Here is a 17,126-nt window from a genome sequence, read left to right on the forward strand (position 1 = left end):
GTACTTTAATAATCTCTTTCTGCTTAGGTGGTGTCTATTTATTAAATATTTATAATGTAGAATTTTAATGTGCATTGGACAAGAATTTATTTAAAAATACTAAGATGTGGACTTCCCTGGTGGCGCAGTGGTTAAGAATCCGCCTGCCAATGTAGGGTACACGGGTTTGAGCCCTGGTCCAGGAAGATCCCACATGCCGCGGAAGCAACTAAGCCCATGGTCCTCAACTACTGAGCCTGCACTCTAGAGCCCATGAGCCACAACTGCTGAGCCCACGTGCCTAGAGCCCGTGCTCTGCAACTAGAGAAGCCACCACAATGAGAAGCCCGCACACCACAATGAAGAGTAGCCCCCACTTGCCACAACTAGAGAAAGCCCACATGCAGCAACAAAGACCGACCGCAACCAAAAGTAAATAAAGTAACTTATTTATTTTTTTAAAAATAAACTAAAAATAAAGATACTAAGATGTGATTCATCCCCATTGGGAGTTTACAGTGTAGGGAAATGACATCACTGATATTAAGATATAGGAAAGTATAATTTATTTTAACATGAGGAGCAAGAAAGTCAGAGGGTTTTATTTCCTTTAAAAATTGAGGTATGGAGCACAGAGGATTTTTAGGGCAGTGAAAATACGTTGAATGATACTATAATGATGGACGCATTCATTATCCATTTGTTTAAACCCATAGAATGTACAACACCAAGAGTGAACCCTAATGTAAGTTCATCAGTTGTAACAAATACACCATTCTGGTAGAGGATGTTGATGATGGGGGAGGCTGTACATGTGTTGGATCAGGAGGTATCTAGCAGATATCTGTACATTCCTCTCAATTTTGCTGTGATCCCAAAACTACTCTTAAAAAAAACCTTTTAAAAGCATTGTGGTGTAATAAAAATGCAAAAAAATGTAGTAACATTTTTTCTTTTTACAAAACAGTCCAGGTTTACTGTAGAAAATTTGAAACCACAGATAAGTTTTTTAAAAAGAATAGTTATTCTTAATCCAGTCACTCTTAAAATTTTATATATTGCCTTCTAATCCATATGCATTTGTGTGTGTATGTGTAAGAAAAGACGTACTGTTTTAGTGGATTTCCACTTCCAACCAAAATGTAAGAGACCTGGTTGATGTTCTTGCCTGAATAACACCTTGCTCCCTCTCCCTACCTCCAAAAAAACAAGACAAAGTACATGAAAAAATGGTTTTCAAGACACTGGACATTAGGCAATGGAGAGTGATCTCTGGTAGATAGGAAATAAACAAGGTGAGCACTGCAGTTGTTCAACTTACTACCTTGAGTTTCCAGGCTGTAGCGTAGGAATAGAAACTGAAGTGGACTATGACATAAATCACAGTAAGATCATTTTTGACCCACCTCCTAGAGAAATGGAAATAAAAACAAAAATAAACAAATGGGCCCTAATGAAACTTTGAAGCTTTTGCACAGCAAAGGAAACCATAAACAAGATGAAAAGACAGCCCTCATAATGGGAGAAAATATTTGCAAATGAAGCAACTGACAAAGGATTAATCTCCAAAATATACAAGCAGCTCATGCACCTCAATATCAAAAACACAAACAGCCCAATCCAAAAAGGGGCAGAAGACCTAAATAGACATTTCTCCAAAGAAGATGTACAGATTGCCAACAAACACATGAAAGGATGCTCAACATCACTAATCATTAGAGAAATGCCAATGAAAGCTACAATGATGTTATCACCTCACACCAGTCAGAATGGCCATCATCAAAAAATCTACAAACAATAAATGTTGGAGAGGGTGTGGAGAAAAGGGAACTCTCTTGCACTGTTGGTGGGAATGTAAATTGATACAGCCACTATGGAGAACCATATGGAGGTTGCTTAAACTAAAACTAGAACTACCATATGACCCAGCAATCCCACTCCTGGGCATATACGCTGAGAAAACCATAATTCAAAAAGAGTCATGTACCACAATGTTCATTGCAGGTCTATTTACAATAGCCAGGACATGGAAACAACCTAAGTGTCCATTGACAGATGAATGGATAAAGAAGATATGGCTCATATATACAATGTAATATTACTCAGCCATAAAAAGAAAGAAAGTTGAGGTATTTGTAGTGAGGTGGATGGACCTGGAGTCTGTCATACAGAGTGACTTAAGTCAAAGAAAAAAACAAATACCATATGCTAACACATATATATGGAATCTAAAAAATAAATGGTTCTGAAGAACCTAGAGGCAGGACAGGAATAAAGACACAGATGTAGAGAATGTGGACTTGAGGACACGGGGACAGGGAAGGGTAAGCTGGGATGAAGTGAGAGAGTGGCATTGACATATATACACTACCAGATGTAAAATAGATAGCTAGTGGGAAGCAGCTGCATCGCACAGGGAGATCAGCTCAGTGCTCTGTGACCACCTAGAGGGGTGGGATAGGGAGGCTGGGAGGGATACCCAAGAGGGAGGGGATATGGGGATATATGTGTACATATAGCTGATTCACTTTGTTATACAGCAGAAACTAACCATTGTAAAGCAATTATACTCCAATAAAGATGTTAAAAAAAAAAAGGAAAGAAACTGAAGTGGATCCTAGCAGGCTTCCTAATTTGAGGAGTTGGAGCTGAGGGTCTGGGAAGACTGAGGTAGCTAGAAATCATAGGACAGAGTATCAGAGAGGAGAACAGAGCAAGAAAGAGAACTCCACAATCAGAGAATCCTTCTCAAGTGTTTAGCAGAGTACTGATCAAGATAATATGGAATGAAAATACCTAAAGCCAGATGAGTCACCATCTAAAAGTATTAGAACAGTGCCTGGCACTCACACAGGTCTGGGAATAGAACCTGTTCATACCAGCCAGACTGGAAAACTTCTGATTCATGGGGCATTGGGTAGAGAATTCAGAAAGGTCTTGTTTTGGTAGTGGGGAGTAATTAGTCCTAAACTGAGCACTGTTCCAGACCAACCTGAAAAATCATAAAAGTATGACCTGAAAGGATCAAATTGATCCCAAGGAATTTAAGTGCTTGCCAGAGTAGAGGTCAAGGATATTTACCAGAATGCAGAACTATCCAGCACCCAACAAGGTAAAGTTTATAACGTCTGGCATCTGATAATAAATTACCAGGCTTCCCTGGTAGCACAGTGGTTGAGAGTCCACCTGCCGATGCAGGGGACACGGGTTCATGCCCCGATCTGGGAAGATCCCACATGCTGCGGAGCAGCTGGGCCCGTGAGCCATGGCCGCTGAGCCTGTGCGTCCGGAGCCTGTGCTCCGCAATGGGAGAGGCTACAACAGTGAGAGGCCCACGTACTGCAAAAATAAATAAATAAATAAATTACCAAGCATACAAACAGGCAGGAAAATACAACCTATGATGAAGAAAAGAAGCAACAACTGAAACCAACATAGAAGTTAACATTAACAGAGGACATTAAAATAGCTCTTATAATTGTATTCTATATATTCAAAAAGTTAGGTAGAGACATGGAAGATATAAAAGACCCAAATCAAACTTCCAGAGATGAAAAGTATGTCTAGGATCAAAAATATACTGCGTAGTATTAACATCAGATTAGACATTGCAGAAGGATGGATATGTTAATTGTGGTGGTCACTTCACAGTGTATATACATATATCAAAACATCTTGTTTTATACATTAAGGTGCTGCAAAATAGAATGATATTCTTATTTTCTTTTAGAGGGTCTCTGTTTCTTTACTGAGCAAGTAAAAAGTTATTTCAGAATTCCCTTCTTGTATTGAATCTTTTTTTCTCTCATTTTCTAGTCTTCCAGGATAATTTTTTTAACTCCCACTTCCAAAACTGTAGAAGAATATAATCTTAATTCTAAATAGTCAAAGGCAGTGTTATACCTCCTCAACACAGTTGTTTCTAGTAGGGAGTGAGTTTTATTCCTTTTAGGTACTAATGACTCCTGTCTTTCTTTGAAAAATGTGAAGTTTCTTGGTAGGGTACAGGGGACTCATCTACGTTACCTTGGTGTGCATGAGCAATCTTAATTTTCTTATCTAAAGAAAAGTTATCCAGGTCATTTCTATTAGATTTTTCATAATAGCTTCTTACCATTGAAATTTTTAAAGTGCCTCAAAAGTAAGAAATTATTTTTGTACAAAAACATAGCATTTAGGGCTTCCCTGGTGGTGCAGTGGTTGAGAGTCCGCCTGCCGCTGCAGGGGACCCGGGTTCATGCCCCGGTCCGGGAAGATCCCACATGCTGCGGAGTGGCTGGGCCTGTGAGCCATGGCCGCTGAGCCTGCGTGTCCGGAGTCTGTGCTCCGCAACAGGAGAGGCCACAACAGTGAGAGGCCTGCGTACTGCAAAAAAAAACAAAAAAAACACACACAAAAAACCACAAAAAAAAAAACCAAACAAAAAACCCATAGCATTTAATTAAAATAGTGAAAATCCTGGAAATTTACTAAAATATCTTACATTTTCTTATCCTACATAGCAACATAGATTAATATTTACAAAATGAAGTTAAATGGAAAGAATAGAAAATGAAGTTGTAATATAAGGTGTGATTACAACTATATAAAAATACAAAAGGGTAAAATTAAAATGGAATGTGGAAAAATGAAAATAGCTGTATTCGAATGGTAAATTATGGGTGTTCTCTTTTAAAATTTTTATCATTGTTGTTTTAATAACTTTTAAATCGTATTCTGAGTTTTCTAGCGTGGCTCACCACCCTCTCAGACTCTTCAACCCATATGTGGAATTTCATTTTTTTCGGCTTTATTGAAGTATAATTGACAAAATTATGATTAAAGTGTACAATGTGATGATTTAATTTGATATACATATACATTGTGAAAGGGGTCTAATGATTTATTTAACATGTCCATCACCTCACATGTTTACCTTTTTTCTTTTTGGTGAGAACATTTAAGTTCTGCTCTCTTAGCAAAATTCAGTTATACAGTCCAGTATTACCAACTCTAGTCACCATATATCTAATGTATATATTAGATCCTCGGACCTTTTTCATCTTATAACTGAAAGTTTGTACCCTTTTACCAGCCATTCTCCATTTCCCCCACCCTCAAACCCCTGGAAAACACCATTCTACTCTGTGTTTCTATGAGTTTGACTTTTCTTTCTTTACTTCAGATTCTACATATAAGTGATACCATGCAGTGTTTGTCTTTCTCTTTCTGGCTTATATCATTTAGCATGATGTCCTCCAAGTTCATCCATATTGTCACAAATGGCAGGATTTCGTTCTTTTTTAAGGCTAATATTCCATTGTATACATATACGGTACTTTCTTTACCCACATTCATCAGTAAACAACAACTTAGGTTGTTTCCATACCTTGGCTTGCTGCAGTGGACATGGCAGTACAATTATCTCTTTGAGATAATGATTTCATTTTCTTTGGGTATCCCACACAGAAGTGGGATTACTGGATTGTATGGTAGTTCTATTTTTAATTTCTTAGGAAACCTCCAACTGTTTTCCATAGTGGCTATACCAGTTTACATTCCCACCAACAGTGTACAAGGTTTCCCTTTTCTGTACATCCTCACTACCATTTGTTATCTCTTGTCTTTCTGATGTTAGCCATTGTAGCAGATGTGAAGTGATATCTCATTGTGGTTTTGATTTGCATTTTCCTGATGATAAGTGATGTTGAGCACCTTATCATGTACCTATTGGCCATTTGTATGTCTTCTTTGGAAAAGTCTGTCCAGATCCTTTGCCCAATCGGGTTTTGTTTTTGTTCTTGTTTTTGTTTTTATTTTTTGCTACTGAGTTGTAGTATTTCCTTACATATTTTGGATATTACCCCCCCAAAATACTGCAAATATTTTCTCTGATTTCATAGGTTGCCTTTTAATTTTGTTGGTTTCCGTGAAACCTCTAATGTGAGGGAAGAAGAGAGAATATCGATTGCCACTTTCTCTATAACTTTATATTGATCAAGGCTGATAGTAAAATGCAGTTAGCATTCAACTAAAGAGGATGTTGTGGTTTGGTTGCCTAAAAATGTAAACAGTGCCACTTTTTTTTGTTTCTAAAGGTGACTTGGAACAATTAGGGTCAAATATAGAGTTATCTCTGTGATTTTGTTATTTCTTTTTAAACTTTAGGTAGAAGATTATGCTGATGCCCTACACTGGTACTCCTGTTCTCTGAGAGTTTATGCATGTGATCAAACGTACCTGGACTTTGCCAAGCTACAGAGGAACATGGCTGCTTGTTACCTGCATTTGGAACAATTTGATAAGGTCTTTTGATTTATTTGTTTTTCAAAGGCAGCAAATGTTGTTATGCGCAGTGGCAGAGAGATGGTTGTAGTGGTGTGACTTCTTGGCTATTAGGTTAGGATGTCTGAGAGTTACTTCATACAGAACAAAGTCAAATTGATATTTTCCTGACTTGCACACTATAAACATTAATGAATGGAACTTCCCAAAAGGAGAGAAAATTTGGAGACTCTTAATTCCATTACTTACTGTTTACTTTTAACACCCTGTTCTGAAAGGTAATATATCATTGCAGTTCATGAACAAAGTTATCTGCTGCTAACCATCTGCAGTATTGTCCTTTGAAGCAGAATAAATTTTAAGTTACACATTTTTTTTGGGTCAAGCATTCAGTGAGAGCAAACACTTGGATGAAATTCGTTCTTTTACTTTCTGGGTTATCTTTTTGCCTTTCCAACCAATCTAAAAAAATGTTCAGCATTTGATTTCTTATCAGAACAAAATTCTAAAAGGTAAAAGGGATAAAACTTGCTTGAGGATAGAGCCATTCATACTCCCCAAAGCATTTGGGACATTTCTTCCTTTGGTTATCATATAGTATGCACATAATAGGGTGGGGCGTATTGTCTTGTGGTAAGAGAAAAAACAAGAAGCACAAGTATGGATCCAGGTAAAATATGAAGGTTTTTATTGCTTTTTAAGTTTTAATAACAAATTTAGGGGGAAATATGTGATTAAGGGTTGTAATTTTAGACATTTTCTTTGAAGATTTGTTTACTTTGAAGGGTTGTTTACCTTAATAAATACTTCAGGTTTTCTTTCAAAAGAATATTTAGTTTGTTTGTTATAAATTCACAGTCCTGAAAGAGAAGTTGAAAGGTTACTTAATTCATCGTATTTCTACACAGGCTAGCATTTAAGTGTTTCAGAAAGATGGTTGACTACTGTTTACTTAAAGACCTGAAAAGAAGATGTCACATAGATTTTGTTACCTAATTCATTATATTTCTGCTCAGAATACCGTTACCTATTTCAGAAAGGTAGTTTCCTACTGCTTAAAGACCTGTAAAGAAGGTAATCACAAGACTTTTGTAACTCTATGATTTATATTAACCTGGCAGATTGGGAAGGACCTGGACCTGGAGCTAGACATGCCAACTGGGGGGATGGATACATCTGCAGGCCAAGGAAGGATATCTAATCACCTAGTCAAGATAGAAAGAACATAGTATGAGATACTGTGATAGTCTCTGAAGTTACAGAGATGAACAAGTTGCCTTTGACTCAGCCAAGCAGCTGGCATCAGGGTATCCTAATGGGCAGATCAGATTATGGCAATGGGGGAAATTTAAGTGTTGGAAAGATTCCATAAGTTAGGCACATAGGTAGTTGGCATCACATAAGCATATCAGCAGGGAACAGATCTTCAATCATATTTGGACTCAGATGCAGGACTCAAATCTTTGCATCACTGGGGGTATGTGTAGATAGACTAGAAAGAGCAAGGTAGAGCTCCAAACCTAAAGTGAAAGGAACATGAGGCTCTTTTTAAGAGTGAAGCTCAGGCATAGGGAGCCAGACTGAGACGCAATTACCGGAAAAAGAATACAAAGTGAATAGATGATACAGTCTTCTAAGGCTTGAAGCACTGCTTCTTAAATTTCCTCTAACTAATGTCAAGTTTGGTCCTAGAGCCTAGTGTAGGACTGAACCTATAATTGGGAGTTCAAATGGTATTAGTAGTAAGGAGGGGAAGAAGAAGAGAGCAGGAAACCAGGCAGGTCCTAATATGTATACTCAGTTTGTGATTATGTCATTTAAGGCCAGATTGCCTTGTGATTACTGTTAGTATATTTCTCCATTTCATCCTTCCTGTCTTAAACTTAGCAGAAATTGATTTGATACCTCTATATGTAAGGAATACTCTACTGTGCACTAAGACAGATGAAGAAAGGTGAAACAGTTACACAGTTCATCATATTTTACTATTTTGCTATTGCCACCTAGTCTTGTTAATTTTTATTGTCTGCTTTTATCACTCCTTCCCTTGATCTTCTTGAGTACTGTTCAGAAATTTTGTGAAACTATATTTATTGCATCTGCTAAAATTTCATAGTTTTCATATAGGCACTAAGTAAAACTGACGCTTGTTGACTTTCTGTCATACTCCTCACCAATCCTTGGTGATTCCAAAACATTTTTTTTATCCCTAAGCCCCTATGCCTTATCTTTCCTTTTAGCAGAAAACCTTATCTTCTAATTTCCTGGGCTTGTAGCCACTGACATGAACTTCATCACCTTCTCCCTTTATCCATTCTTTCTTCTCCCTTATCTCTGAGAAAGAAGTTACTTTCTCAGGGGACCTTCCCTACAAATCTCAACCCTAACTCTTTCATCTTTCTGTCTCTACTGTTTCTTTCCCTTGTCACTACAATTATTTTTAGGCCTTCTTTATTCAAAAACCTTTCTTCAACCTTGTCATCCTCCCCAAATTATAGTTTGTCCTTCCTTTCATCACCAAACTTTATAACCTAAAATTACTGCCTATATTTTTTTAGTATTCATTCATTCAAAAAATATTTATTAACTGTCTACTACATGTTAAATACTGTCCTAGGCAAATAGGCAAAACCCCCTACCCCCACAGAGTTTATATTCTACTAGGAGACACAGACAATAAAAAGATAAATACTATGGTATATTAGAGAGGTCAGCAAATTTTCTATACAGAACCACATAGTAAATATTTTAGGTTTTCTAGGCCATACAATCTCTCTTGCAGCTACTCAACTCTGCTGTTGTACCATGAAAGTAGGCGTAGACCATATGTAAACAAATTGGTATGGCTTTGTTCCAACAAAACTTTATATTTAGGAACACTGAAATTTGAATTTCATATAATTTTTTGTGTCATAAAGTGTTCTTTTTTTGATTTTTTTTAGCCTTTTACAGAAGTAAAACTTAGCTTCATAGATGGTAGGCTGGATGGAGCCCAAAGGCCATAGTTTGCTGACCCTGTTATATTAGATAGTGATAAGTGCTAAAGAGAAAACTAAGTAGGAAAGGGTAGTATTAAATGTTTTAGAGGAGGAATGAAGGGTTGGAATTCTAGGTAAGGTGGCCAGAGGGGGCCTCAGTGAGAAGGTAGTTTTTTAGTAGAGACCTGAGGAAATGAGGGATATGGCTATGAGGATACCTTTAAAAAGAGCATTCCAGACAGAGGGAGCAGCAGATGCAAAGGCTCTGGTGTGTGGGGTAGGAGCATATATGTGGTGTTTGAGGAACAGCAAAGAGACTAGTGTGGCTGGAGCAGAGGGAATATTAGGGAAAACAGGAAATGTGATCAAGGAAGTAGTGGGGAAACAGATCATGTAAGAAAGACATTGTAGTTCATTGTAAAGATTTGTGTCATTAAGTCTAAGTGAGATGGGGAGCCATTGGGAGGGTTTGGGGGCACAGGAGTGTCAAGATCTGACTTGCATTTTAATAAAATCACTCGGCCACTGTGTTGAATAGACTGAGCTGGATGCAAGGGTGGAAGCAGGGAGACCAGTTAGGAGGCCACTGAAATAATCTAGGCAAGAGATGATGGTGGCATGGACCAGGATGAAGGAAGTATGGATGGTGAGAAGTGGTCAGATTCTGTATAGAATATGAAAATAAAGCTGACAGAATTCTCTGACAAACCAGATAGATGTAGGATGAGAGAGAAAAAAAGAGACAAGAATGACTCTAAGGTTTTTGGCCTCACCACCTACTTCCCTTTTGATGATTTTTGCATCTGATTCTATAAACTGCTCTTTTGAATATCACTAGTGACTTTTTTTTTTATAAATGTATTTATTTTTGGCTGCATTGGGTCTTTGTTGCTGGGCGCCGGCTTTCTCTAGTTTCGGCGAGCAGGGGCTACTCTTCATGGCGGTGCGCGGGCTTCTCATTGCGGTGGCTTCTCTTGTTGCGGAGCATGGGCTCTAGGCATGTGGGCTTCAGTAGTTGTGGCTAACGGGCTCTAGAGCGCAGGGTCAGTAGTTGTGGCGCATGGGCTTAGTTGCTCCACGGCATGTGGGATCTTCCTGGACCAGGGCTCGAACCCGTGTCCCCTGCATTGGCAGGCGGATTCTTGACCACTGCACCACCAATGGAAGCCCCTCTAGTGACCTTTTAATGATCAAGTCTAATGATTTTTTTCCCTCAGTCCATTTTGTCCTCTGGTCTCTCTAGCACGAGAGAATATAATACTACTTTTTCCTTCTAGAAACTTTCTCTTTGGTTTCTAATGGCATACTCGCTTCTTTTATTGAAGTATAGATGATTTACAGTGTTGTGTTGTTAGTTTCTGGTGTACAGCAAAGTGATTCAGATAATATCTATATATATCTTTATCATATTCTTTCCCATTATGGTTTATTACAAGATATTGAATTTAGTTCCCTGTGTTATACAGTAGGAGCTTGTTGTTTTATCTGTTCTATGTATAGTAGTTTGTATCTGCTAATCTCAGACTCCTAATTTATCCCTCTCCCACCTCCCTTCCTCTTTGGTAATTGTTAATTTGTTTTCTGTTTATGACATACTCTCTTAATCCTATTGCTCTGACTGTTCCTTTTTTATTTATGTTATTGGTAGTCTCTTTTCCCAAATAAATGTTGGATGAGGGCAGGTACTGTTTATCTCATTCTCCATTTTATCCGCAACACTCATGAACATGCTTGGTACATGGTAAGTTTTCAATAAACATCTGTTGAGTTTATTCTCTGCTCCCTTCTTCTATTTCTTTTGTACACTGTCCCCTCAGAAATTCATCAGCTGTTTTCTTAGGTTCAGCTCTCCATATGCAAATCTATATCTCTAGCCCTGATGTTTCTCATAGCCCACATCCACTTTTCTGCTGTCTTTGGGTACATACAGCTATCTAAGACTGAAATCTTAGATTCACCACCTCACTACAAATAACTCAATTTCGTTTCTTTTTATGGCTGAGAAATATTCCACTATATATATGTGGCACATCTTCTTTATCCATTCACCTGTCAGTGGGCACTTAGGTTGCTTTCATGTCCTGGATATTGTAAATAGAGCTGCAGTGAACATTGCGGTACATGACTCTTTTTGAATTATGGTTTCTCAGGGTATATGACAAGTAGTGGGATTCCTGGGTCATATGAGGGTTCTATCTTTAGTTTCTCAAGGAAACTCCATATTGTTCTCCATAGTGGCTGTATCAATTTACATTCGCACCAACAGTGCAAGAGTGTTCCTTTTTCTCCACACCCTCTCCAGCATTTATTGTTTGTAGGCTTTTTGATGATGGCCATTCTGACTGCTGAGAGGTGATACCGAACTCTAGTTTTGATTTGCATTTATCTAATGGTTAGTGATGTTGACCATTCTTTCATGTGTTTGTTGGCAATCTATATATCTTCTTTGGAGAAATGTCTGTATAGGTCTTCTTCCCATTTTTGGATTGAGTTGTTTGTTTTTACATGAGCTGCATTTAGATATTGGAGATGGATCCTGTGTCAGTGGCTTCATTTGCAAATATTTTCTCCCATTCTGAGGGTTGTCTTGCGTCTTGTTTATGGCTTCCGTTGCTCTTCAAAAGCTTTTAAGTTTCATTAGGTCCCATTAGTTTATTTATCTATTTTTACATCTTTATTGGAGTATAATTGCTTTACAATGGTGTGTTAGTTTCTGCTTTATAACAAAGTGAATCAGTTATACATATACATATGTTCCCATATCTCCTCCCTCCTGCATCTCCCTCCCTCCCACCCTCCCTATCCCACCCCTCCAGGTGGTCACAGAGCACTGAGCTGATCTCCCTGTGCTATGCGGCTGCCTCCTACTAGCTATGTATCTTACACTTGGTAGTGTATATATGTCCATGCGACTCTCTCACTTCGTCACAGGTTACCCTTCCCCCTCCCCATATCCTCAAGTCCATTCTCTAGTAGGTCTGTGTCTTTATTCCTGTCTTTACCCCTAGGTTCTTCATGACATTTTTTTCTCTTAACTTCCATATATATGTGTTAGCATATGGTACCTGTCTCTCTCTTTCTGACTTACTTCACTCTGTATGACAGACTCCAGGTCTATCCACCTCATTACAAATAGCTCAATTTCGTTTCTTTTTATGGCTGAGTAATATTCCATTGTACATATGTGCCACATCTTCTTTATCCATTCATCTGATGATGGACACTTAGGTTGTTTCCATCTCTGGGCTATTGTAAATAGAGCTGCAATGAACATTTTGATACATGACTCTTTTAGAATTATGGTTTTCTCAGGGTATATGCCCAGTAGTGGGATTGCTGGGTCATATGGTAGTTCTATTTGTAGTTTTCTAAGGAACCTCCATACTGTTCTCCATAGTGACTGTACCAATTCACATTCCCACCAGCAGTGCAAGAGTGTTCCCTTTTCTCCACACCCTCTCCAGGATTTATTATTTGTAGATTTTTTGATGGTGGCCATTTTGACCAGTGTGAGTTGATACCACATTGTAGTTTTGATTTGCATTTCTCTAATGATTAGTGATGTTCAGCATCCTTCCATGTGTTTGTTGACAATCTGTATATCTTCTTTGGAGAAATGTCTATTTAGGTCTTCTGTCCATATTTGGATTGGGTTGTTTTGTTTTTTTGATATTGAGGTACTTGAGCTGCTCGTATATTTTGGAGATTAATCCTTTGTCAGTTGCCTCATTTGCAAATATTTTCTCCCATTCTGAGGGTTGTCTTTTCATCTTGTTTATGGTTTCCTTTGCTGTGCAAAAGCTTTTAAGTTTCATTAGGTCACAGTTGTTTATTTTTATTTTTATTTCCATTTCTCTAGGAGGTGAGTCAAAAAGGATCTTGCTGTGATTTATGTCAAAGAGTGTTCTTCCTTTGTTTTCCTCCAAGAGTTTTATAGTGTCTGGCCTTACATTTAGGTCTTTATCCATATTTTGTTTATTTTTTGTATGGTGTTAGGAAGTGTTCTAATTTCATTCTTTACAAATGGCTGTCCAGTTTTCCAAGCACCACTTACTGAAGACGCTGTCTATTCTCCATTGTATATTCTTGCTACCTGTATCAAAGATAAGGTGACCATATGTGTGTGGGCTCTGGGCTTTCTTTCCTGTTCCGTTGATCTATATTTCTGTTTTTGTGCCAGTACCGTACTGTCTTGATTACTGTAGCTTTGTAGTATAGTCTGATGTCTGGTAGTCTGATTCCTCCAGCTCCGTTTTTGTTCCTCAAGATTGCTCTGGCTATTTGGGGTCTTTTGGGTTTCCAATAAATTGTGAAATTTTTTCTTCTAGTTCTGTGAAAAATGCCTGTGGTAGTTTGATAGGGATTGCATTGAATCTGTAGATTGCTTTGGGTAGTAGAGTCATTTTCACAATGTTGATTCTTCCAATCCAGAAACATGTTATAATCTCTATATCTGTTTGTATCATATTTGATTTCTTTCATCAGTCTTATAATTTTCTGCATACAGGTCTTTTGTCTCCTTAGGTAGGTTTGTTCCTAGGTATTTTATTCTTTTCGTTGCAGTGGCAAATGGGAGTGTTTCCTTATTTACTCTTGCAGATTTTTCATCCTTAGAGTATAGAAATGCAAGAGATTTCTGTGCATTAATTTTGTATCCTGCTATATCAAACTCATTGATTAGCTCTAGTAGTTTTCTGGTCGCATCTTTAGAATTCTCTATGTATAGTATCATGTCATCTGCAAACAGTGACAGCTTTATTTCTTCTTTTCCGATTTGGATTCCTTTAATTTCTTTTTCTTCTCTGATTCATAAAACTTCCAAAGCTATGTTGAATAATAGTGGTGAGAGTGGGCATCCTTGTATTGTTCCTGATTTTAGAGGAAATGGTTTCAGTTTTTCACCACTGAGAACGTTGTTGGCTGTGGGTTTGTCATATATTGCCTTTATTATGTTGAGGTAGGTTCCCTCTATGCCTACTTTCTGGAGAGTTTTTTATCATAAATGGGTGTTGAATTTTGTCGAAAGCCTTTTCTGCATCTATTGAGATTAACATGTGGATTTGTCCTTCACTTTGTTAATATGGTGTATCACATTGATTGATTTCTATTTACTGAAGAATCTTTGCATTCCTGGGATAAACCCCACTTGATCATGGTGTATGATCCTTTTAATGTGCTGTTGGATTCTGTTTCCTAGTATTTTGTTGAGGATATTTTCATCTATGTTCATCAGTGATATTGGTCTGAATATTTCTTTTTTTGTGACGTCTTTGTCTGGTTTTGATATCAGGGTGATGGTGGCCTCATAGAATGAATTTGGGAATGCTCCTCCCTCTGCTATATTTTATAGAGTTTGAGAAGGATAGGTGTTAGCTCTTCTATAAATGTTTGATAGAATTCACCTGTGAAGCCATCTGCTTCTGGGCTTTTGTTTGCTGGAGGATTTTTAATCACAGTTTCAATTTCAGTGCTTGTGATTGGTCTGTTCATATTTTCTATTTCTTCCTGGTTCAGTCTCGGCAGGTTGTGCATTTTAAGAATTTGTCCATTTCTTCCAGGTTGTCCATTTTATTGGCATATTGTTGCTTGTAGTAATCTCTCATGATCCTTTGTATTTCTGCAGTATCAGTTGTTACTTCTTCCTTTTCATTTCTCATTCTGTTGATTTGAGTTCTCCCTTTTTTTCTTCATGAGTCTGCCTAATGATTTATCAATTTTCTTTATATTCTCAAAGAACCAGCTTTCAGTTTTATTGATCTTTGCTATAGTATCCTTCATTTCTTTTTCATTTCTTTCTGATCTGATCTTTATGATTTCTTTCCCTCTGCTAACTTTGAGGTTTTTTGTTCTTTCTGTAATTGCTTTAGGTGTAAGGTTAGGTTGTTTATTTGAGATGTTTGTTGTTTCTTGAGGTAGGATTATATTGCTATAAAATTCCCTCTTAGAACTGCTTTTGCTGCATCCCATAGGTTTTGGGTTGTCGTGTTTCCATTGTAATTTGTTTCCAGGTATTGTTTGATTTCCTCTTTGATTTCTTCAGTGATCTCTTGGTTATTTAGTAGTGTATTGTTTAGCCTCCATGTGTTTGTATTTTTTACAGATTTTTTTTTTTTTTTTTTACTGTAATTGATATCTAGTTTCATTGCTTTGTGGTCAGAAAAAATACTTGATACAATTTCAGTTTTTTAAAATTTACCAAGGCTTGATTTGTGACCCAAGATGTGATCTATCTTGGAGAATGTTCCATGAGCACTTGAGAAGAAAGTCTATTCTGTTGTTTTTGGATGGAATGTCCTATAAATATCAATTAAGTCCATTTTGTTTAATGTGTCATTTAAAGTTTGTGTTTCCTTATTTTTTTTCATTGTGGATGATCTATTCATTGGTGAAAGTGGGGTGTTAAAGTCCTCTACTATTATTGTATTACTGTTGATTTCCCCTTTTATGGCTGTTAGTATTTGCCTTATGTATTGAGGTGCTCCCATGTTGGGTGTGTAAATATTTACAATTGTTATATGTTCTTCTTGGATTGATCCCTTGATCATTATGTAGTGTCCTTCTTTGTCTGTTGTAATAGTCTTTATTTTAAAGTCTATTTTGTCTGATATGAGAACTGCTACTCCGGCTTTCTTTTGACTTCCATTTGCATGGAATATCTTTTTCCATCCCCTCACTTTCAGTCTGCATGTGCCCCTAGGTCTGAAGTAGGTCTCTTGTAGACAGCATATATACAAGCCTTGTTTTTTATCCATTCAGCCAGTCTGTGTGTTTTGGTCGGAGCATTTGATCCATTTACATTTACGGTAATTATTGATATGTATGTTCCTGTTACCATTTTCTTTATTGTTTTGGGTTTGTTTTTGTAGGCCTTTTCCTTCTCTTGTGTTTCCTGCCTAGAGAAGTTCCTTTGAGATTTGTGAAGCTCATTTGGTGTTTCTGAATTCTCTTAACTTTTGCTTTGTCTGTAAGTGTTTCAATTTCTCCGTCAAATCTGAATGAGATCCTTGCTGGGTAGAGTAATCTTGGTTGTAGGTTTTTCCCTCTCATCACTTTAAATATGTCCTGCCACTCCCTTCTGGCTTGCAGAGTTTCTGCTGAAAAATCAGCTGTTAACCTTTTGGGGATTCCTTTGTATATTATTTGTTGCTTTTCCCTTGCTGCTTTTAATATTTTTTCCTTGTATTTAATTTTTGATAGTTTGATTAATATGTGTCTTGGCGTATTTCTCCTTGGATTTATCATGTATGGGATTTCTGCGCTTCCAGAACTTGGTTGACTATTTCCTTTCTCATATTAGGGAAGTTTTCAACTGTAATCTTTTCAAATATTTTCTCACTCCCTTTCTTTTGCCCTTCTTTTCCTGGGACCCGTATTATTCAAATGTTTGTATGTTTAATGTTGTCCCAGAAGTCTCTAAGACTGTCCTCAATTCTTTTCATTCTTTTTTCTTTATTCTGCTCTGTGCTAGGTATTTCCACTATTTTATCTTCCAGGTCACTTATCTGTTCTTCTGCCTCAGTTATTCTGGTATTGCTTCCTTCTAGAGAATTTTAAATTTCATTTATTGTGTTGTTCATCATTGTTTGTTTGGTCTTTGGTTCTTTTAGGTTCTTGCTAACATATTTTTTATTTTCTCCATTCTATATCCAAGATCTTGGATCAACTTTACTATCATTGCTCTGAATTCTTCTTCAGGTAGACTGCCTATTTCCTCTTCTTTTGTTTCGTCTGGTGGGTTTTTACGTTGCTTCTTCATCTCCTGTGTGTTTCTCTGTCATCTTATTTTGTTTAACTTACTGTGTTTGGGGTCTCCTTTTTGGAGGCTGAAGGTTCATAGTTCCTGTTGTTTTTGGTGTCTGCCCCTAGTGGGTAAGGTTTGTTCAGTGGCTTTTGTTGGGCTTCCTC

The 17,126-nt window shown here is 37.4% G+C and overlaps 1 protein-coding gene across 1 annotated transcript in view; it reads left to right on the forward strand.

Annotated features, from left to right (window-relative positions):
* The window catches only part of TEX11 (testis expressed 11), a 358,382-nt gene that overhangs the window by 210,392 nt on the left and 130,864 nt on the right, over positions 1-17,126 (forward strand). The window contains exon 16 of the mRNA XM_007470148.1: positions 6,127-6,264. Coding sequence (XP_007470210.1) covers positions 6,127-6,264 — 138 coding nt within the window. The remainder of the gene's footprint in view (positions 1-6,126; positions 6,265-17,126) is intronic.

Source organism: Lipotes vexillifer, unplaced genomic scaffold, assembly GCF_000442215.2.
Source record: "Lipotes vexillifer unplaced genomic scaffold, Lipotes_vexillifer_v1.1 scaffold926, whole genome shotgun sequence".
Classification (NCBI taxonomy): domain Eukaryota; kingdom Metazoa; phylum Chordata; class Mammalia; order Artiodactyla; family Lipotidae; genus Lipotes; species Lipotes vexillifer.